Below are 24213 nucleotides of genomic sequence, written 5' to 3'. Positions count from 1 at the left end.
CCTCATCAGCTTCAAAAGGATTATGAAGACAGTTTAGTATGAAATGCTTTTTTAGACTAGAGACAAAGTTCTTAGCATTCTGCACCACTGAATTTAGTTATATAGGCTGAATATTTCTATAAACAACAAAGTATCACCACAGCTAAAATTCAAATAATTTCATTTTCCAGACTTCTAATATGACTTAAAACTTATTTTTTTCAACATTTTTATAAGAAAAAAAATTATATATTCCAGTTATTTTTTCCTGATCCTCTTAACAAAAGAAAGGGGTAGATTTGCATATTTTTAGAGTAGATATGTACAAGTGGTTTGAAAATTTATGTGGGAAATTGTGGCTGGAAACAACAAATGAAACTGTTGGTAGAGTTTGACAAATTCACCTTTGCTCTCAGAGCAAAGCAGTCACAAACTTAAAAGTTTATTGCAGGATGGTCAGGGACAGTTTTGAAAGTGAAAATATTACTACTTGCATTTTGATTTCTTTTCTCATTTCAGTTATCACCTTTCATTTATAGTACCTAAAACTGCTTAGATTGATATTATTTAGAAGAAAATATTGCTTTTGTAATGACATTTTGTAATTCTGCATCTTCTGAAATGAACATGAGAAACAAAGTCTTTTCTCAAGTCTAGAGGGTTTAAATAAATCAACTCTTTACAGATTAATGCCAGGAAATTATGAAATATACCCAACAAGGTATATATGCTCCAGGGAGCAAAACGGCAAGAAAGAAATATAAAATATTAAACTGATTTCTTAGTAGGTGAAGTCAATTAAAAGGCTGACAAAAGTGTGCTGTGATAGAATGGGCAGTGTGCAGGCTGTCTCCTCAGGAAACTACCAATTTGTATATCTGCATGATGGCTGACCTCTTATTCTGTGCATCACTGGTCAGTCATTGTAGATCAACCACTGGAAAAGGACATTTAAATTGTATCTAATCAATACCTTTCTCTGTAGATTAAAGGAAAAAGAAAGAGATTTATTGAAAGAAAAAAGGAAATTATGCAAAAAGACAGTGATGATTGTATTAATAAAATTGCAGTGAGGAGTGCTGTAAATGACAGGTGAAAATTTTTTTCCCCTACCACTCCTTTAGATTTTTAGCCCAGGCTGTAAATATCACTGAGATGGTAGGCTTGTGGAAGGTTGAATGATCCATAGATAAAGGAAAACAATTTTGTTATGTGACCTAATGGAATATAGAGATTGTACATGTAAGCATAAAATACAGCTGTTGTTGTAGCCCAAGTTATTAGGACACTGTTTAAAGAGAAGCTATGGAATCACATACAAAAATATGCAGTTCTTTTGCACTAAGGCAGGTATACTTAATCAATTTGAAATATATATTGTTTTTCAATTTTGCATCAGGTTTTGTTTTTATTGAAAATTACTTCTAATTTCATTTATAGGGATGGCTGTTTTTTTTTTGTTTGTTTTTTTTTTTTGTTTTTGTTTTTGTTTTTGTTTTTGTTTTTGTTTTTGTTTTTTTCTTGTTTTGTTAAAACAGCATAAACCAGTATGACCTTGGGCATGAGACATCATAGGAAATGCAAAGAAAAAAAAAAAAGAGAACTTTTATTGAGTTTAAATCTTCATAAGTATTTGCTGTGGTAGTTTAAGATTTCAAGCAGACCTTTAACTGCACATAATTGGTCTTCCAACTTTGCTCCATAAGAATAACCAGTGATAGAGTGGGCTATTTTAAGTATTATATCTCTAAACATATACAGAGTAATGTTTACTTTGGATCTCTTTCTCTTTCAAATCCAAAGACATGATATAAGTATCTCGAAGTATCTCCTATTTTAATTGTGCGCACATATGCAAATAATATAGTTCATAAACACTTATACTTTCAAAGCATCACCAATGCTGAATTACATGACAATAACCATAGCAACCGGGCTTTTGGCCGTGGAATTGGGAGAGAACTAAGAGCTGGTGTGATAAACATGGTCTCCTTTTTCGGGTTTCATGATATTTTTGCATAAGCACCTTAGAGAACACACTTTGCCTGTAAGATGGTGTGGAAGGCCTTGGTTAATGGCCCCGGTTCCATTTTGAGCTTCAGGTCATTTCTCTTTTTAATTAGAGGAACAACTTTCAAGTTGCAAAGATGTCACTATTTTCCACAGAGGTACAACCCATGCATTCAAACAATTCTACGAGCTAAATTCTTGGATTTTTTTTCCTGTGAAAGTGTTAAGTTTCTAAACTTTGGAATCTACATCCACGGCTTTCAGTGACAAAAAGGAAAATGAATGCCTCTATGTGTAGCTCTGTATCTCGTTGTCAGAAATGGCTTGGTTTGTCCTTGGGGTTATAGATTACCCTTCAAGCCACTAGAACCCAGTAAAATTGCAGAGCACCAATTAGTTTAATTACTTTAAGGTTAGGGCATTTCCTCAAAAAAACCTATTCCAATTCAATTCACTTTCTGTCTTACTGAAATCAACTGGAGACAAGCAGGCCAGCTGTTAACAAGACGTACTTCACTATAAAGGTGGTGAGGCACTGGAAGAGATGGCCCTTGGACCTGATTTACAACTTTTCAGTGATACAAGCTTCTGATATGTTAGTGTGATTTTACAGTATGTTGACATCATTAAACTTTAATTGATTTAAACAATATTAAAATCTGAGTTGCTGCATAATGCAAATATTATTTCAACATGAACACCAACCATTTAAGATCAGGGAATTGAAGAAGCATTAAAACAAGAGTGGAGGACAGAGTATCATGCCACATAGAAACTGAGCTATAAATACACATTGAACTTGAAATTGCTACTGTGACCAAGTTTCTCACAAACTTCTAAAAGAACTTCAATCAGTTATTGCTCTATCATTTAAAGAAGATTTTTTATCTCCTTATAACAGGCTTTTCTTTCTTCAAAGTCCTGCAGCATTATTTGCTACAACTCAGCACTTCCAAATAGTATTCTGCCATTAAACTTTCCTCAGAAACTTTCATTACAGTTTCCAAATACTTTAATGAACAGAAATCATATTCCAGATATTACAATGTAATAGTTTTGAAACCTGAAAAAGTAGGTGTGTAAGATAATACAAGCCTAAAAATCCAATGAAAATAAATCTACTAAACCATTTTTTTTTCTTTATCTGATTTTTTTTTTTTTTAATTAGAAGAGATAATATTATAAGTACATGGGGGTCTGGATGAACTGTAGATGTAGCTATTGAAATTCATAGGTCTGTTCTTTGAGCTCCAGCTCTCACTTTCCCTGTATATAGATATATACATATGAGGTGGTTTTTTTTGTTTGTTTGTTTTTGTTTTTTCAATTGGAGGATAAATAGTCACATCTTAGCCTTACTCTTGAGATGGGAACATAAATCTGAGGTTCAGACACACAGAACCATGTATTTTTACCTGTGGTTGAGTTCTCTAACCCAGAGATTTGTGGTAGGATAGTTTTCTTGTCTAAAAGATAAAATGCAGCCAAATTTTCTCAGAAGCTACATTTAAGACTGAAGTCCAGTAATAACATGATAGTCTTGTGGTGCTTAGAGCTTTAAACATGCTGCCCTGTCATGAGCAAACTTTGATAAATGTCATTATTCTTCCCACCTCAGAAGCAGGTGGATAGCACCATGATCTCCTAACAAACACCTTGATGAAGTATTCAGGAGATAAGATTTAGCACTAGGTTTAAGAGGTCTGACTCAATTAGGGAGGGGTGGATTAAGGGAGGATCAGTCCTCACACTGGATCTGCTGAGTTCTTGACAACACCAGATGTGTTAATAGAAATGCAGATGGCAACTTCTCCTTAAACCCATTTTTCCAGCTGTGGCTATATGAAGATCTGCCGCAGGTTTCATGGTAATGCCTTATTTTCAGCAGGATCTGAGAAACCAGGATGGAGTTCTTTTGCGCTCCATCTCTTAAAAAACACTCATGGTAAGATTTATCGAGGTAAACTAATAAAATTACGTTGCATACCTTCCTGTAAAGTGCTGAAGGGAAATTGGGGTTGAAGAGAAATTCTGGCCCTGTATTTCCTGCTTTGTATGTTTGAAACAGAGCATGCTATTGATAGACCACAGCATTTACTTGGGATCATGAACTATTGATAGCTTCAGAAAAGTATATTGCAGTGAATGGTTTCAAAAGCATTTGGTTTCCATTAACCATTTTTGGTTTCCATTAACAACTATAAAAACCCCTACAGTTTTATAATGTACTAAAGTACATTGGATACATATGCAAAAGCAAAGACATAAACCACATATATTTATGTACATATATACATATATACACAAAAAAAGAATAGTTAGAGGGGTAGACTATCCAAAAGATATATAGGCGCTTTTTCTCATTCTATTCCTAAGTTTACAGTCCTTTTTTTCCTGCTCTGAGAGTGTGGCAAAATGATAGATGTTTCAGGAAACTACCACTGAGTGAAATACATCCCTGCAGTTTTCAAGTATGCCATTTAAGTACAGCATTTGGGAACATGTACTAGAGTTAATTTCCCTGATGGTTCTGTTCTTAAAAGTAATAAGTTTAAAGCAAATCTCACTCTTACACTAAGTATTCTATTTCTAATTTTGAGATTCGAGCCCGGCAATGTCAACGTCACTTGTATAACATATTCAAATTACAATTTAGTGCCTTATCAAGCAATGTAATGTTTTCACTTATCAATTAAAAAAAAAAAAAAAATTACTCACATGCAAACTGAAGAACAGCCTCTCTGCTTAAAATACTGCCAAAAATGTTGGTAGTTAAACATTGGTACTGTCCAGAGTCTTTCATTTCACTGGGGTTGCTGATGATCAAACTTCCTTCTATTAAACTGAAGCGGTAATCACTTTCAATGTCAATTTCAGTTCCATTTTGAAGCCATCTTAGGGAAAAAAAAAAAAAAAAACCAAAAAAACAAAACAACAAAAACTATTTGAGCATTTAATAGCCAACTGAAGGACACAGAATCTGACAGCTCCAGTTGTAACAATGACAACTATTCAAATATATCCTGTGGAAAAACCCATTACTCTGGCAAAAACTTGAAAGCAAAATACACAAGCGAAATTCTTTGTTTTGCCTATATTGAATGAAAATAATGATCTCTTCTTTTTTTCTGCTTTTTTCCCCCCAAAAAACTAATATTCCCAAAAGCTTAATACTTGAAAACTTCATAGCTGGTGCATCCTTCATGTCAAAAATAGGAATTTTACTGTGCTTATGATATTCTATCATTAAAACCTTAGGCCCAGCTGACTTTACAGGTAGCAGAGCTGAGTCTGTACTGCATGCAAAGAAGGAAACTTTTTCTCATTCTTTCAGCATTTGATCTTCTCAGCCCAAGAAACAGAGACATCTCATTTAAACACAGAAGAAAGAAGAGCAAGACCTGTGAAGAGCAGGTGGGTAGAGTGATGTACATAAGCTGTTATGCAATATAGGATATTGGACACAGACAAAGGCGAAATAATATCAGCTGAATCAGTATACACACAATTCAAAGACTGGAACAGAAGACTGGAATTAACAGCTGAGTGGCCAATGGCAGTCAGTTCCTGGCAGCTACTAGGTTCATGGAAACTAAGATCAAATAAACAGTCTGAATAGGGAATGCTGTGTTAGGGAGGTGTTCGGGAGTGAAATAAGAAGCCTGAGCAGTAAAATCAAGGATGGGAGTAAAGATAAGATGGAAAAAGCCTGGCTGTAGGAAACACAGAAAGTATCCCAAGTGAGGCAAAGTTTTGAAAATTCCTAAAGAAACACTTATTTTTATGAGGCTTCAGGAGTAACGTAAGAGTCTCATAATTTTTCAGTTGTGCAAGAGATTTTATGGGTTGGGTTTCCTGCCTGCTCCAGCTATTGTCTGCCAAAAAGCCTCAGCCTCTCATTCCTCTCAAAAGACTGAAGCAGCAAACCCTGTAATAGTCCACTGACTACAGGAAAAAATATCCTGTGTGTTAGATTAATAGACTTTAGCAGTCTGAAATAACCTCTTATATGTGTGTGCATGTTTGCAGTTTCTGAATTAAAGAATAACATCTGCATGTGAAGACTTGTAGATTTGGGGTTTTTTGTCTTAAGTGTAACTACATGAAATTGTAAGAATAATACAAAGAAAAGATAAGCAGTGTAAAAAGATATGGTACAATTATTGTAATGCCCAGATATTGCTTTCATTACTCTTTCACTGTCATTCTGCAGCTTCAAATTTGTCTTGGGAAATTTCCAGGAACTTGAAAGCTTTGCCAGAGATCAGCAAAGACTGGAAGAACTTGGCAACATTTAGACTCCAGAGGCAACTTTAACAAAGCAAAATAATTATCAATTCACCCAGTCTTGTTAACATTCATGGTGAATGGAGTACAGAGAGCAGAATTCAGCTGCAGTAGCGGTGAATATTTCTCAATCCAAAGGTCAGAATTGTCAGAATTTGGATGAACTATGAATCTACTGTTTGTCTTTTCTTTTCACCATTGGACTTTTGATTGCAGAGCACCTGCTTCATTGAATGTAAGAAATTAAACAGCACTGACAATTTATTTTTCTTTTAAATGATAGCAGGAGAAGTTTGGAAATTTTTAAATAGATTCATACATAGAAGAGGGAAAGACATTTATAATTTGAATAGCTGATTAGTTAGTTAAAATCCTGAAATCATAACAAAAGTTAACTTTTTATGAATTTATCCTTGTTTATGTATGTAAAATAAAAAATGCAAAAGTAATTTATCATTAATGGAAATTTAGATATGGAAAAAACAAAAAATGTGTGTTTTGGGATTTCCAAATAGGAACCGCCACAAGATTCAGTTAAATTAGCTTTTTTCCTTTAGTTTTATTTTCAGTTAAGTTCAATGAAAAAATATTTTCTTTGAATTAAAAACTTTGGATATTGATAACTACCCACCTCTATATCTTAGGATCCATCCTGAGGGATTGTATTCCCCTCATGTAATCTATGCACATTATAGAAATAGAAACAATGAATTTGTTGACTTTTTTCTAGGTACCCTGACTGATCTGGGTATAATATAAATATGTACCCAAAATATAACACTTCCAAGGTCACAGATTGTTTGGAAAATTCAGATACTTTTTTTTTTCTTGAAAAAAAGTGCCAGATAGCATTTCAAAATACTATAATCTGTCTTAAGCGTACAAAAAATAGTTTTTAGAAAACCTTTTCAATTGCCTTTTCTAAGAGGAATTGATACTGACAAAAAAATTACTACCCAGGTTATGCGTGTCTTAAGTAAAAGAAGACATGCAGTGTTTCACAATCAGTGAAAGACGTGTAGTTAAGTGGCATCTCAGAGAATTCAACACCTGCTTGTAGCTCAGTCACACTGCTGACCTGTGAGATCCCACAGGAAGTTTGTGAATGTCTGCGTTCCTCATCAAAGGGATCACCTTTATCTTCTTCATTGCACTGGTCCTGACTTGTGATCCTAAAGTATGATTTGCAGAAATGCTAAACAAACAGAATCAGTTCCTCTTAAGGAGTCATTCCCTAAAACTATGCATCAAAATACCTTAATGACTGAAAGTCAAGAAATTAAAAATTGTTATTTCAGGGGAGAGTTTGGACAAGGGGAAACAAAGCTCTTTGAAAGGAAAAACATCTGAAATTATGTGAGCATCCTCCACTCTATAGACACAAAGTTATGTCCAGAAATAAAAAAAATAATTTGTGAGCAAGTTGTGAACACTGTCACAAATTACACAGGCTAAATAAGTGAATTTTAAAAATGCACAGGTAACTTAACATTGAAATTTTTGACTGCTTTAAATTTTCTTTTAATATAACTTTTAAGAAATGTGTACTTGTCGCAGTGTCCCTCACGCTTAGCAGGCATTGACCACAGGCTAGCTCAGTTCTGCACTGCAGCAGCGTGGATCGGTCGGGGTTACAGGCAGGGCGAGTAACCTCCTCCCGGTGGGTTCTTGGTGCAACACACTGGCGGATGGACTTGATGCAGTTGCGACTGCGGCGGCAGAAAAAGGGTTGACTCTCTTTGAGCAGGGTAAAAGGTGTTTCATTAAAGGGGAGTCCGGCAAGGAGCTCCGCCTCAGACCACTGCTGCCCAGAGAGAGCCCAGATCAAAGCTGAGCACGAACTTATAAATGGGGGAGGATCCAGGGGTGGCGACAATGGGTCAGCCAACCAGGGAACATGGGGGTGGTAACAGGGGTGTCAACTTCTGAATAATGAACGAATCACAAGAGGGGAGGAGGGGATTCCCCAGGCACCAGCCTATCACTTGACGCCTCCCCTGGATCTTTCCAGAAGCCAGGGAAAGGTCCCGAAGTGACAGACAGGGCAACCAAGAGGAGAGAGGGGGACTGACAGGGACAGGTGCAGGAGAGGAATGATTGACATAAAACGACTGGTTATATAACAAACTCATAGGGGGGAAACCATTACAGAAAACGGGGGGCACGGTGGAATGAACGATTACAAAAAACTTCTTATAAAACTTACAAAAATAACTTAATAAAACAGCTCTTGCACCAGCACACGTACTGTGCTTTAGTTTTGGCCAAAAATAATTCTTAGCAGCACAAGCCAGAGAGCACATGTAGATAAAGGTCCAGTGCAGCTGGCCAGGGTCTTTGGTTATGTGGTTGAGCCGTGGCATATGCAAAACTTTGTGTATCTGCAGATCTTTTGAGGCTAAATTCCCTCTACATTTGTCCTGGAAAATAGTATCTTCCTCAGAGAGTATTTTTTACCTCTTTTTCCTCCTTTGAATGGTAGCGTGCATTGCAAATGGTGTGCAGACAAGTGCCAGCAATAGAAGGAGAAATAAATCTGTGCTGTTTGGATTAGGCCTTTTAAGTTGAATCTCTCCTTCCATGAGCAACAGTCAGGGAAATTTGTTTACTGCTGACACCAGTTAATTTCTGGAGAAGTGAGGAAATGCATATCAAAACCCCATAAAAAACATAAAACAGCCCAGGTTGGACGGGTTGCTAAAAAGCTCATTTTCTCCAGTGCTATACGGAAAATGGAGCCTAGATGAGATAATTAAATATTGTATTCATTTGCATCTTAAAAACCTTCAGTGACTACTAAGGAGTATGAAGCCTTCTCGTCTCTTGTTTTCTCTGTGTGGCTCCTTGCGAATGAAGAGTCCCTATCCTTTTTGTATCCCCTTTAAAATATGCTGAAAGTCTGTATTTGTCAATCACATTCCACTGGGAAAACGCAAAAAAAGGGTTGGATGAAGAAAGAAAGGAGATGGAAAATGTTCTCCAGAGACACAATTTCTACAAGAATAACGAGTTTGTGCGGGAGACCTGAATATAGGACTCTGCTCCTCTGAGGTGGTGAATTTGTGCCTTTTCCTCATAGTCACAGGCTATGTTTAATGGACCAACAGCACTTTTACTTTTTTTCCCTTTTTTTAAATCAACAAATCTCTAATAGGTAAGAGAAATTACACAAGAAATGTCAGTAAAGAAGAATGCAACATAGCTTTCATACCAAATAGTGAGGAATTCATGCTATTCTAGTTTGGAGAATTTCTGGATATATATTCCTAATCCTATGTTACCTATTTTACTCATGCTTATGCTGTTTGGAGGGGGGTTGTATCATGCATTAGATCCATTTAATGAGTCCATATGTTGCAAAGAGGCAGATTGGATGTTGTGGTAGGGATGTCTAAGGATGGTACTGCTTCTGGATTTCTTCAAGTTATAGAAATGCAAGAGTTCTGATTCAAATAATTCTAAGTAAAAGTCAACCAGAATTCTGAAGAATCCCCAAGCCAAATTAAGGTAGAAGGCAAAAGACAAAATGCAGAATTGATGATTGTCACCTATGACAAAACACAGTAAGAGTCCTTGTGGTCCCTTTCCATTTGAAGAATGACTCTATGAGAAAAGATGAAGTGTATGTGGAGAAATAACCAACCATATGTGCCCCCAACCCTCTTACATCACTTGTAATTTGCATAAAATATGAGCAGTGACAGATATAACAAGTGGGTAAGGTGACTGCAACCTACTGCTACCACCTGTAAGTGTGCACCATCAATAAACTGCACTCTGAGGCTCTCAGGTGTGTCACCACCGGCCTCAATAATGGATAGCTGTGGCATATAAATCTGTATGGAAAAAAAAGCAACGGGTGATGGTTGCAGAGGAATAAAATAATAGACTTGTGAGTGAAGAAACACCAGATTTGACTCAGCCGTGATATCTTTTAGTGCAAAGTCATGCCATTTGTTGTACGTATTCTTTGCTGCCTTCCATATATTTTGTGATAGTATTTTGTTCAGAAATGAACCCTAAAGAATTAAACATTTTGGTTTTTACAGTTGTCACAGAAACAATTCAATAGGCTGGACAGAAGGAGTCTCTCCAAATGGATAGAAATGATGCAGAGAGTACATAATATAAAACTTTAAATGTTGCTTTGCTTTTAATCACTGCCACTTCTGCTTCTTGCTTATTCAGAATCACACAAAGCATTCAATCAAGAAAACCATTAGTGTCAGAGAGCTATTTCTGTTGTTTCTCACCAAAATACATTGTTTCCCAAAGTAGGACTGCAGTGGCTAATATTCTGAAAGCTAAAACCCCAAATTTCTATAACAGGTACCTGTATGTGGGGGTAGGATTTCCACGTGCTTGACAATTCAGAGACACTTTCTTTTCCTCAGAATCAGTTGGAAAAATCATATCATCCGGCTCTTGTACAAACACTGGCCCATAATCAACACTTTCTGTGGGAAAAAAAAAAAAAAAAAAAAAAAGTGCTATACTTTAGGAAAGCTGAAAAAATGCAAATGTGTTATAGATTTTATAATGTGAGATTGAAGTATGCATAATTATATCTGTTCTCCAAAGGTTCAGGTTCCATTACTTCAAAATCTGCATTAAAAAGCAATTATTAAAAGTAAAAAAAAAAAGATGAAGAAGAAATATAAGAAACATTACTAAGTGAAGAATAAAACACATAGTATGATTTAAGTGTTTATTATGCCTAAGAATGGCTTTCTCATCAGACATATTTTGGCCTGCAGTCTAGTGAGAAGCTCAAGAGACTTAAGAGGAATTAGCTCTCCTTATAGAGAGGAAGGTAAACAAAATTTTTCTTGCTGCTTGAAACAGCTTATGTCACAGAAAAGTAATACACAATTTTCCCCTATATATCAAGGAGTTGCTAAGAAAAATTACTTTGAAAATTAATAGCAGCAAATGGTGTCTCTTATTAAATAATATATAGCTAAATCTGACATTTAATTTTCCTCCACTGTCTTCTCTAATTTTGGCATGTACCCATATCTTGATAAGAATTTACATTTCTTAACTAGTAAAGCTGGATAGGCCCATAGAACATCTACGATTCCAGTTCATTCATGTTATGAACTGAACCGTGTAAGCCTTCAGAAAATCAAAAGGTCACAAAGTATTCCTGATCATGTTGGTCTGAATAACTAAAATTCTCACTGTGCACCTGAAGCTTGTGGAATTTTAATGATTTTAGACTTACTCCAGGCTCTTGGATGATTTAAATGCATGGTTCTCTTAATCTTTAAAGCACTAGCCTAATGTTTTTGTGGAGATAATGGCACTGTCCATCTACTTGGAATGAAACATATGGGAGCAGGGTTTTCTCTGTCAGTTTTAGCATTTCATATGTTCATGTGATAGACGTCCTCCAGTTCTTATTGAGGACAGCACAACACATTCAGCAGTTTACAACATCCTGCTGTATTTTTCCCACCAACAGCAGCTTGAAGTAAAAGAGGTACACCTGAAGACTTGGGATTTGGTCACTGACTTGAAAATTATTTACTACATTATTTTACCAACTCCACACAACTTCCACCACATGTTATGGTTTCACAGTTTTGGGAACTGCAACCTTTATCATGCTAATTTTATACTTTATCATACTAATAACAATATTTATCATATTACCTAAGGCTAACAGCCTCAGAAAATCTGGGTAGACAGGAAAAGGTACCTGGGGCTACAGGTCTTGGTACAGAAAAGAAAGACTTGGAGTCTGAAAATGGATGAGAAATGTGAGAGACATAGGTTATAGCATGCTAGTTTAGAGATGCAAATTTCCACATTGTTAAATTCTTACATTTGGGGTCTCTCAACTCACCTATCATATCTGTAAAAAGACAACATAAGACCCCATTATGCTTTTCAACATTTCTTTTTTAATGACTACACACTTATTATACACTTCAGTTTTGTCTTTTTACACTACTAATCAAATGCAGATTTTGAAAATGCCTAGATTTTCTGGTGTGTATGATTCTGCTGGAATAGATTCAAATAACCAGCATATCAATTCGTAAAGTCAGCAAATAAGAGCAGCAGCAATTAGTAGTTTCTCTTTCCCACAATTTTCCAGTTTATTAGCCGTGCTTGTAGGACTGTGTAAAGGAGAGTGGATTGCTGTTTTGCATATTTATGTTACTGTGCAGGTACATTGCTTTGCTTGAGTTTATTGGCAGAAATGTGTGTTCTGGAACAAATATCTGTATTATTTAAAAAAATATAAACAAAACAACCACATTAAGATATATCTGATATGTACTGATATTATTGAAGTTAAAATATCTCCAGTAATAAATTTTGAGAAGTGCCTCTTCAAATGCTATGGGGGAAATGGATTCAGCTGGCAAAACTCATTTTAAGAGAGGAAATTGTTGATACAAATACAGTGTGTGGATTATTTATTATAATTTAGTCACATGCTTCTTGCATTGCACAAAAAAGAATATTAATGAATATAGGTGTAAATAAACAGAGCTGACATTGAGCTAGAGTTTAGCAAAACCAAGAATTAATTAAGGATAGCAAATCTAAATCATGGCTTTACATTATAGTGTCATTTAATGCACATTAGTAGGCATATGGACAGAGTGTATATTAATGAAGATTAATGATTTTATCTTCTCTGTAGGAGGGACTCTGTAGATAAAATATAATATCTCTGTCTAGAACTGCTGGAAAGAAAAAAAGTTGCAATGCTGGGTGCAGGACCAGATCATGGCACACTCTCATCCCCTCCCTAAGCCACTCAGACAGAGATTTCTGCAGCTTTTGACTCAGCCATTGGCCTTAGGACAAGGAGGTACCTCCAGCCCCAGTCTGCAGCACACCATGGTCCCACAGACAGCTGCAGACTCCCCTTAAGCCACGGAGAGCGGAGCAACCCAACCCAACCCAACCCTGCCCTGCTGCCACACGCGCCACCCCCCCCCCCCCTCCCCCGGTGTGATCTTGAAATAAAACTTTCTGATTGATGAAATATGGGCTGGTTCTTCTGCCTTCTGCCTTGAGTGGTCTTTTTGGGGAAATATCCCTGGTTTTATCCTTATTGCCCTCTTTTTCTTATTATATTTATATATAGATCTTTGTATGGATGGATATGTAAGCTATATATTTAGACACACACACACTCTTTTATACTTATGTTTATTTTCTGATGCCTTCAGGGGTCCAAAGCATCAGGTTTCTTTGTACCCATTTTTTTTGCTAACTATGACCCATGCTCTTAAACAGGGTAGAGTTTTGTGAGTGAGCATGGCAGGATTTGAGCTCCAGACCTTATTTTTTTCCTTCTAACTTATCAAGAATATAAAATTAAATGAATATTCAACATACATGTTAGCATGCATATATTTCAATTTACTATTATAATTTCTCAAGGGAAATATTTCTGTTCCTCATGGAGGCTTTAACTACATAAGATACCTAAACCTGGTTGCTTTAAGTGCTACCTTATTTAAGAAGAGTGATTTAGCACAGAGTCTTGGGAATACAGGTGTGCACTGCAACTAGAAATGCAACAGCTAGTTTGTGGTGCACTTACAAGTTTTAAGTTGACATTTTCAACCTAGGCAACTAAAAGCACTAAGTGCTCTCATTAGGATTTACTATTTAAACTGGTATCATCCAGAAAGACAACCATATGGAAACCATTCAAAATATAAGAAAAATCCCTCTTTAAAATTCTTGAATATTCTTCTGAGCAGTGCTTCAATATCCTTTGAGCGTCAGTATTCTCCTTACAGCTCTTTTGCAGCTAAAAAATTCTGGAAAATGTGACTTCTTAGTACCAAGTATTTAAATCCTTATGGGAACATAAACTGGAATCAATATCCTGCAACTCAGACAGTAGCCAAAGTGTGGTTTCTTTCTCTCATCTACAGACATTCTTTCATACTTTCATTCTCTTTCTCAGTTACTGATGAAGAAAAAAATTCAGATGTTCTTTAGTTCTTCTGGCTGAACAATGCAGGTATCGTAGCAGCAAACTGCAGATGAGAATAAAGTTTCCTGTACTTAAAATCCCATAGCTGAAATAACAGAAATAGTGTAATTTCTCAACAGTAGCTTTCTTGTCACCATTGTTGACAAAATTCTAGGTCAATTAATACACTGAGAAAATGGACTAATTCCTGGAACCTTAGGGATGCAGAGGTGGGCAGGAAAGAAATATGACCCTGTTCAAACTCCTGCCTTGGAGCTGTGCTGGCACTATTACTTTTAATGTCTGATAATTCTAAGTGCTGTACTTCTAAAGAAGAAAATAAATGTTTTCATAAATAAATACCGTCCATGATACATGACTGGCCTAATCAGTCATGGAGCCATCTTCTGAGTCTGAGCAACTGGCGGGAGAAACAACAGACTTGTTATGAGAGGGGATATGCTCAGGCAGCCTTTGTATATGGGGAAGGAAGTATTCCCTCAGGTCCTCTCCCCTCTGCTCATGTTCCTTTAGATTTACAGGACCAGGAAGAATGTTTTCCTGTTGCTCTATTTTCCACCCCAATGTTTCAAAGTCTTCTTGAACCCATGTAGAGACAGAATAATTTTCTAAAGAAAAGCTACTCAAGGAATGTAAAATGACAGAACTTCTAGAGCAGCCTAAAATGAGGGATCACTAACAGACCTTCCATCCTAAAATACAGATGATTGTACTCTGCATACAAGCCCTATCCAGAAGAGTAGCTGCAGGATTTGACACAGTGCAGACCAAACTACATCCCAATGACTTAGGACGCATTAAGAAGGTTGAAGAATTTGATGTTGATAAGGCTATATATGTTGCAGAAATCTGCATACAAGAAGAACTAATTAAAATTAACCAAAGCTGTTTCATTTCAGATTGGTCCTACAAATTGAAAGATTAGTTTTGGTATACATCTATCACACTGTGATGCTAGTCACTATCAGCTTTGGTTTTGAATTCCTCTCTTTCCTGTCTTGGTTTACAATTTATGCTTGGTGTAAGAACTTCAGGTGATGACTCTAAATGATCATCTGATTACCTTTGTTATCATGGAATCAGACAATTTAACCTGTTCAGTATATTCAGAAATATTTTAAATGTATATTCACATATTTAAATGGAAACTTATTATTTTTTCCAGATAAAAGATAGAAGCTATTTTGTTTTTTGTTTAAACACCAAAAAATGTATTCACTTCAGTACTAATATTTATTTTATAAGTAGGGCCTATGATATAATCTTTCACCTTGACACCTAACAAATAAAATTACTATTCATTTTAATATCATTATCATATATTAAAATACTACATATTTTCAGAATTTCCTTTAATATAATAAAGAAGAATCACATAAATTCATCAAGGCAAAATATGTTCCAGTGATTAAATCTCTATGTAACATATTTTAAAATTAACAAAGATGGCTGAAATTTACAATAATTATACTGCATATATAGGAGCAGAGACATATATATATACATATACACATATATATTTGCAACATATGCATTTCTAAAATATGTTTTTATTTTTAAACTGTTTCAGTCAACTTAAAAACAGAAACTTTGAGACTCTTTTTGAGGTAATACACATGCCTCTATGTATATGCATGGATTCTAGTGCGCTGCATGGTGGAACATTGTACAGTACATGCATTATTAAGTCTATACTGCAAAGAAGATTATTTTCTCATATTTGCAGTTGCTTTCTGTGTTCTGTGTTCTGAAACATATAAATCTGTTCTAAATTTAGCTCATAATATCTAAACTGTATACCATATGAATCAATGTTGTCAAATAATTTTAGCAAGAGAAAAAAATAGTTGTTTCTGTCAATAATTCAGACTACTAAGTTGTGAATCTAGCAGATGATGGGGAAAGAGGAATTGTCATTTTACAAAAATTAGATTTGGATCTTGCATATATTGGGATTAACTGATTCAAACACTTTCAGTTTTGACACAGACTCTGTTTTTCATTTTCTTGTAAAATGTGTCAAACCAAAGCTGGGAAGACAAAGAGAGTCATTATTCAAGGTTAAGTTCAATTATCTTTACTGCTGCAATTCCAAAAGTTTTTGGAACAGTAAGAAAATATAAGAGTTCACAGTTTTATGATTCTTCAAGAGTATTTAATGAATAATTCATACTTTCTATTCACATTTTTTAGTCATGACTTTACACATTGATACATAGTTTGAAGAGAAGGACTGATTTGCCTTAGCTGCATGTTTATGTTAAATAATTCCAGATAGTTTAAAGTCAGCAGTGAGTTAGAGCACAGTTCTTTTAATTTAAGATATCAGGAAACACATGTTGAATTGACAGTGCAAATGAAATAGCATCAAGTCAGTATAAAAGGACCTTTATTACAAGCCATGTCAGGTGTTTGAGCATATCTGCTGGGAAATCATTTGAGAAGTCACTTGAGAACTGGTATAATTCAGCAGCTAATAAAAAGTATTTTTTGGATGTTTTTTATGTCAAACTTCACTTCTGAATTTATTGTATATATTAGTAGTTTGAATTAATGCAATTTCTCCATTATAATAATATAAAACATATTTTATCTCCTAAAAATGTCCTCTCACTTGAAGCAGTGGCATCTCATTACCACACGATGCTGTAGCATTTCCTTATTTAGGAAGCCTTGGCTGCTAAACATGACCACTTAACTCTATCATCACATAGCAGTTAGGGCATGATAACTAGAATATCTTTACTTCAAGACCTGTAAAAATGGGGGAAAAACCCCAGAAACCCAATAAAACCAAAAATATACCTTGAGGCCAAACCAAAATCAAGAAATGTAGTGATATAAGGAAGTGTAATGACAAATAATTGAAATAGTCAATTATTGACTATTCAGTTGTCAACTTATTCTCAGTTTCTAAATATCAAAGATATTTATTCAGGCATCAAGTTATTAACAGAACTGAGAGAGGTTTAGAAAATGTTCCATTCAGCTGCCATAAGAGATGTGTTCAAGTCCTCTTAGCTGATGCAGATCCTACTTGGTCATGTGCTGATCTTTTCTAAATACTCTCTCATACCTATACTTCTGCTATACAGGGACTTCAGTTAATAAAGGGCTTATAAAACATCATCAGGTGGCTCAGATTTACCTCCTTCTACAAGTGTCTACACAGCTGGATATGCCAAGATATGTAAGTGAAATAAATCTCCTAGGACTATTTTATGTAGTCCTTAGAAGAATGGTATTCCTCTCTCCTTGGTCAAATACTCTATTCGTTAGGCCTTATGAGGATGGCATTTTTAAAATTTTGTCCTTAGTCAGTGGTTTTTCACTTGCTACTGAAAAACTGAAGAATCTCAACTGCTCAGCTGCAATGTGGCCCCAGTGTTTTGGGAAGAGCCGTGATTGCTGACCTAAATCATAGATCATATCTATGTTACGATGGCCATCCCTGAGGTTTAATCTCATTGCGCTTTCTGGAGATGTTCAGGATTTCTAGTTCTAGCTTGTACTATATTATTCAAATAGTCTGTATTTTTTGCTTTCTCCTTCAGTATTTATAGATTCATGTTGTACAAGATCAGGATAATAGATTATAGTTCTAATAATGGACATTAAATTTAATCTGCCCTTAAAAGGTTATCAGGGAGGAGTTATCACTGGCTGGTGAATGGAGAAGAACTGCGTTCATTCTAGACACTGCTTAAAAGAGTATTAAAGTGGAAGGACAACTGCCTCTATTCCAGAAATGGCATCAAATGGAATTAGTCTCCTGACGGGATCAAATGTTTCTTTTCTAGATCAAACTGTATTCAGGGAACATATTTATGCTTGTATATAAGCCATTTTTCTACACAAACCACATGCACACACCATTAACTTACAGTACACATAAGCTAAGACAACAAGCAAGACTTTTTCAGGGGAAAAAAGGCTTTGCTGAGGGAAGAAGTAACCTGTTATCGCACTCATGTTATTGTGTGAATTTACCTGCAAGTTACTAATCACATTTTTTCCTCTTTTTCTTCCTTATGCTAATATGCTTATGCATCCTCTAATCTCTCCCTCCCTTCCTCCCTGCCTCTCCTTCCTTCCTTTCATAAGTTCTAGCTTTCTATCTTTTTTGACTGCAACTCAGGCAATTATTGTCACAAAAGAAAGGGTATTAGAAATGTGGCTTTTTAAATGTAACCAAAACAGGAAAATATTTATTGTTACTATGAATTGTAGCATTTAGACGTGAGTGACTCTGTATCACACCAGAAACTCTATCCAAGCATTCACATATGTACATGCATGACAGAGTTGACTACACAGAATAGATAATTTAGAGAAAAAGTAATTTCATAAGATTTACTCTTCATGTTTAATTTATATTACTGGCATTCATGATTAAATTAAAAAAAAAAAATCCAATGAGAAAAAAAAAATATATAAAAAGTGGCTTAGATTTTACTCCTAGAGGAAATTGTGCTGTAATGGAATTTCAAATCACTGGTTTAGTATTTTCATGTATAAAACCATTCTGCATAGAAATCTTTAAGAAAGGATATTTTAAATGGTGACTTTAAGGCTGTTCTGAAGAACCTAAAGAAAAACAGCTCATTTCCACCTTGTGACAATTAACAAAATTCAAAATTATGTCAGAAATACTGAAGGCAGCTGACAAAAATGCACTGATTTTGAAAACTGTTTCCAAGTTTTAGAGGGTGAAGCTACACTTACCATCATGTTTGAAGGTCTCTGAGAAGTGGTAGAGGTTTGTTGGGGAGTGATAATGCTGTGCAGCTCCTCTCCAGCCTGGTGAAGACACACTTCCTAATGAAGGACTGCTTAATCGTGGTCTGTTCTTTGAATTAAATGAGGCCAAAGATGAACTACCAGATTTGATTCTTAGGATGGCAGCATATGATGTGGGGAGACCAGGAACAGCTTCTGAATATTCTGGAAAAAAATCCAAAAAACCAACAAGAAGTGAACACTGAATAGAGACAAAATCTGTCACTTTGCAAAAGAAAGTTTAGTTAAACAATAAAAAAGTAGAAAAGCTTTATCTATAAAATAAGTGACAAAAACATTCCAGGCTTGCTGAGAGACTCAGCTTCTGAAAAGAATTGGGTAGCAGCATAGAGCTTTAAGAAAATTTCTCTGCAGTTTCATCACAATATAAAAATCAGGTAGCTATTAAATTTCTTACTTATGGAAACATGAGTTTTTAATGATTTTAATTCTATTTTTATGACCCTGTATTTCTACCTCACAGTTGAGAAGTGCCTGCCAGGCCATCATCTTTCCGTCGCAGCCTTCCTTCACTTTGCATGTGCAATGCATAAACACTGACTGAAGCTAAATATGCCTCTCAATTCAACACTACCTTGCAAATCAAGCAGGCCAGCTAAATGGGTCAGGGGTACCTGTATGCACAACTGCCTTTCCCAAAAACATACATATGCTAAAATCACTTCCTCTGCTGTCTCTTCAAGTTCCCTTTTTTGCCTTTTCTGACTATTTAAAATGTCAGTGTTTACAGATAAAGAATAATGCTCAAGTTTCCAGACCCTGTATAATGCTAAATATAAAGGAAAAAAAAAAATAGATTAAAAAACTATAACTCAAGAACAAAGCAAGCATAAGTATTGAAATCAGTTGTCCTGAAAATGCAACAGAATTAAGGAGGTGAGACGAACATTCAAAAATATATTCATAAAGATGAGCAAAGGGATCCAGACTACATATCCAGTGCTTATGAGGGAACACATGTTCGGAGGACAATTGGAAGTGACTGGAAGAAAGAAAGATCACTGTTCTGTCATCTCTGCTGGAAATAAATATTTAAAAACCGGACATCCTTTTCACACTGGCATAACATGTAACATTTGTCATTTTTAGGCTATGACTCTCCTGTTTGTATATGTAACACAATGAGCTACTCTAGTAAATAGGATTTAACAACACTGAAATAGTTCTGACAACTTTTTTTTGCTGAAATATTTTGTGTAGGAAATTTTGTAAAATGAAGCTGTTCTATGCTGTCTCATCAAGTTAAGAAGACTGCAATTCTTCTCCCACTTAAAAAGAAAAAAAAATTATAATTCTTTGTTATCTAGCGGCTTGGGGAACACTACTTCTGCAGTGGTAGTTCCAGGGTTTGAAAGAATGAAAGAATCAACAAGATCTCAGATAGTGTGAACACAAAGTACTGTGAGATGAACGAGGAGAGGGAACAAAAGTCACTTGACATGGTGAAAAGGTCCTGCAGTCATCATAGTGTTATGTAATTTTTTTTTTTCCTGACCTATGGTGTAACTGCTTTGTTTGGCTGGGATTAGCAATCAGTGTGAAATTTCTCCCTGACTCCAGTTTCTCTGTCATGCTCACGGGGATGCTGTATCTAAGTAAAGTTTCCCTTGTAAAACATAACTGGAAATGGTTAATAAATTATACATAAGGAAATATTTCTTTTTTTGTTTACTGAAAGTCTGTAGCCTGTGATTGTTACTGACAACTACAGCAGAAAACACACTTATCTGAAAAGAAAACCTACTTCCTAATTCAAGCATTCACCTTCAGAGATTTAGACTTCTGAACTGCCTAGTTACAGTGCCTTAATTAGAATATATTTTTATTGGAGTACTATTTACAGTAAAATTATTCCTTTAATTTGGTTTGGATTAGACTTCTGCGATTTGGGAGAATAAATTTATATATTCCATTACTTAAGTACATAGTTAAACTACTGGAGAATAGATATTACTCTCTAATGTGCTTTTTTACTTTACCAGTCTACCCTAAAAATCCTTGAGAAATTTCATCAAAACTACTGTGGGTAGTTCTCAAAATGTTGCTGTACTTGGGCTTCACAATGAAATTATGCTTTCCCTAGCCTCATTCTGAGAAATAAGTATTTGGATGGAACATCCAAAGGTTCCTTCAGCAGCAAAAAGGCACAGGTAAGGAAGGTGTAGGTCCAGATGGTAAGGATATCAAGCAGCTAGAAACTAGTCACAACAAAAACAGTGATTTGGCACAAGTTCCTTGGCTACAGTCCATGGGTACAAGAATAAACCCCAAATACTATCATTATATTTTATGGTTTGTTTTAAAAGACACAGCATAGCTCAATAAAGCTCAAACAATGGTACACAGTAATTTGACCAAAATGTATTCTTTCTTTACACAGTGAAAAGTGATTAGGCAAATTCACTGAATCAGCCCCAAAAATGCCTTGAAAACTGTCTTTATACTGTTTGAACTTTGCAGAGAATAAAGAATTCTGACTTTTGGTGCGATGTTTTGCTTTCCTTTATTATTATTTTTTTTCTATAAGTGACTCCTGGTCAGTTACTAACTCATTGACATTTCTCAACTATCTAATTAAAATGTAGACTGTCTTATAATACTTGCAAATGTGACCTTCATTTGTGTATTTTTGCATGCTAGCATGTTTAATCAAATGTCACTAAGAATGATAACCCATTTTTTTCATTGTAACTTTTAATTACATTGTTTCAGTGGAAGTTTTCAGTCTTTTAACCTTATGGAAATATATGCATTCATTCTGTAAACTGGATTGTATCAGTGATGCTCCTCAAGTTTTTGAACAGAAATATACTTTCTGCCCTGGACTGTGCAGGCACATTGATTTCCTCTTAGACATCTCAATGACATGTAGCTTGTCAATAACCTGGGAGAGAGATGTAAGAATAGCAGGAAGCTGTGTTGATACGGTGTCTGTCCAGGTCATCTTCTAGGAGAACTAGGATCACTATCAAAACACAGCAAAATGTGAATAAATAATGTTTTTCTGATGAAATTGTATTAACTGTAACAAAAAAGAACCTAAAACAGACCCAACAAAACACCAAAACAAAACCAAAAACATATACAAAAAACTTCAACCAAAAGCCAACAAACCAAACACACACCAAACAACACCCAGAACTTAATGGAAGCCAGTAGACTTCTCACAAACAGGTTAGGGCATCTGATCTTCCTCTGTGCATTTCCCACTGTGGTGGTTTAGTTTGTCTGAGAGAGATTTTATTCTAAAGTTGCTATTGTATCCTACTTATCACTCAAAGCAATAGACAATGCAATATCATTGCACTGTCTATTGACATTGTATTGTCAAAATCTTCAAAATCAAACAAACCATGAGATGGAAACCTTCACTGAGGACCTAATTTTAAATATTTGGATTCTGTATATCTGCACGAAAGGTAGTGAGGCTGGGTGCATTTTACAGGCAGTAGAAAGGAAGAGGAAAATGGCATGTGATATGATAGACAGTCTCAAGAAATGGCTACTTTTTGCGAGGATGTTAAGGAAAGTAAGATGAATAGCTAACATGTCAACATTTCAATTTTTCAGATCTCCATTGTCTTAGTCATAGAATTATGGACTCAGAAATGTTGGAAAAGACCTCCAAGATCACTGAGTCCAACATCTGACTTATCACAGAACAAGTAGACCATCGACTAAGCCCTGTATCTAGTCATTTCTTGAACACCTTTAGGGACAGTGATTCCACCACCACCACCCATGCCAGCTCTTTACTACCGTTCCAGTAAAGACATTCTTCGTTATGTCCAATCTGAACATTCTCTGGTGCAGCTTGTGGTTATGCCCTCTTGTCCTGTCACTAGTTGCCTGGGAGAAGCGGCAACCCTGACTTGGCTTCAACCTCCTTTCAGGCGTTGTAGAGAATTGTAAGGTCCACCCAGAGCCTACTTTTCTCTAATTCTCTCATCATAAATCAATAAAGCTTCATTTGTATCTTTTCTGTTCAAAATATTTGGTTCTTCTGCAAAGGAGTGAAAAATCAAGAAATTTGAGTTGTTTTCCAAAGAAGCAGTGGGGGGTGACTTAGAAGATGGAAGTTCTCAAGGGAAATATGTTGGTGATCTTCATCAGCCCTTTTCACCACAGATATGATACCAAGAGAAAGCGAGAAATGTTATGTATGCAAGGTGGTCTTTCTTTGGGGGGTGGGGGGGGTGTGGAAATTCCAGGTCTTTGGTAAAAATTAGTAAACCTCAATCCAAAAACTGTTCTGTTGAGCTTTTCAGTAGTCCGCTGTTCAAGGAAGACATGATAATTTAATTGAAATCTGCAGTAACCTCTCACTTAATAGAATTTGTCTTTTTCTTAGAAGTCTGGTCATACAAGGCAACAAATTTAAGAACATAGAATATTATAGACAGACAAGGGAAAAATAATTAGGGATCTATTTTATTTTCCTTTAAAATAACAAAGAGGAGGTGATTTGAAGACTTAAAACATTGACTGAGAGATAGTAAAGAATACTTCCAGTGGCTATTAGCAATTGAATCAACATCTTTAGAATATTATCCCCTTAGAGCTAATTTAATGTCATGAATTTTTATGAGGAATTATTTCGAATAATATAAAGATGTTTTTGTAGTTAGTCATTGCTCCCTTTCTTACTCAAAAAACAATCTATTTTTCATCTTACTTCCACTTCATACTCATAATTCAGCAAATAGATTACTCAATATATGCCCAATTATTTCCACTTTGCATCCAACATATGACATACACCAGCGCAACCAAAATGTACTTTTATGCAGAGCACCTTCTACTAGAGAATGCTTCCAACTGCAGTAATACAAATAACAAAAGTAATAATATATTCCAATTATGGAACAACATTTGTTCAAAGTAAAGTGGTTTCAAACAGAGAAAAGTACTTTGAGTTTATTGTCATATTTTTTTCTATTGAAACACTTAATGTTGTCTCTTTTAAAGCATGCTAATGTAATATACAGAACGAAATGAGCTAGGGTGTGTTTCTGTCATAGCATAGGCTTCAAACACAGATGTTATGTTCCGTGAGTGCTTTGCACCCTTTTTTGAAATTCACTGAGGTCATGTAATGAAAAGGGGTTTTTGGAAGTAAAAAATATAAAACATTTTGAATACTCTTCTAATGATTATGTTGA

The 24213-nt window shown here is 35.4% G+C and overlaps 1 protein-coding gene across 4 annotated transcripts in view; it reads right to left on the bottom strand.

Annotated features, from left to right (window-relative positions):
* CNTN5 (contactin 5) overlaps positions 1-24213 on the bottom strand; it is a 611680-nt gene that overhangs the window by 215576 nt on the left and 371891 nt on the right. For all 4 annotated transcript variants that reach the window (XM_040056169.1, XM_040056168.1, XM_040056171.2 and 1 more), the window contains exons 4-6: positions 18977-19195; positions 10610-10733; positions 4708-4883 (exon numbers count right to left, since the gene is read on the bottom strand). In XM_040056169.1, coding sequence (XP_039912103.1) covers positions 4708-4883; positions 10610-10733; positions 18977-19195 — 519 coding nt within the window. The remainder of the gene's footprint in view (positions 1-4707; positions 4884-10609; positions 10734-18976; positions 19196-24213) is intronic.

Source organism: Hirundo rustica, chromosome 2 (assembly GCF_015227805.2).
Source record: "Hirundo rustica isolate bHirRus1 chromosome 2, bHirRus1.pri.v3, whole genome shotgun sequence".
Lineage (NCBI taxonomy): Eukaryota > Metazoa > Chordata > Aves > Passeriformes > Hirundinidae > Hirundo > Hirundo rustica.
This window is presented reverse-complemented; position numbering and strand designations above follow the sequence as displayed.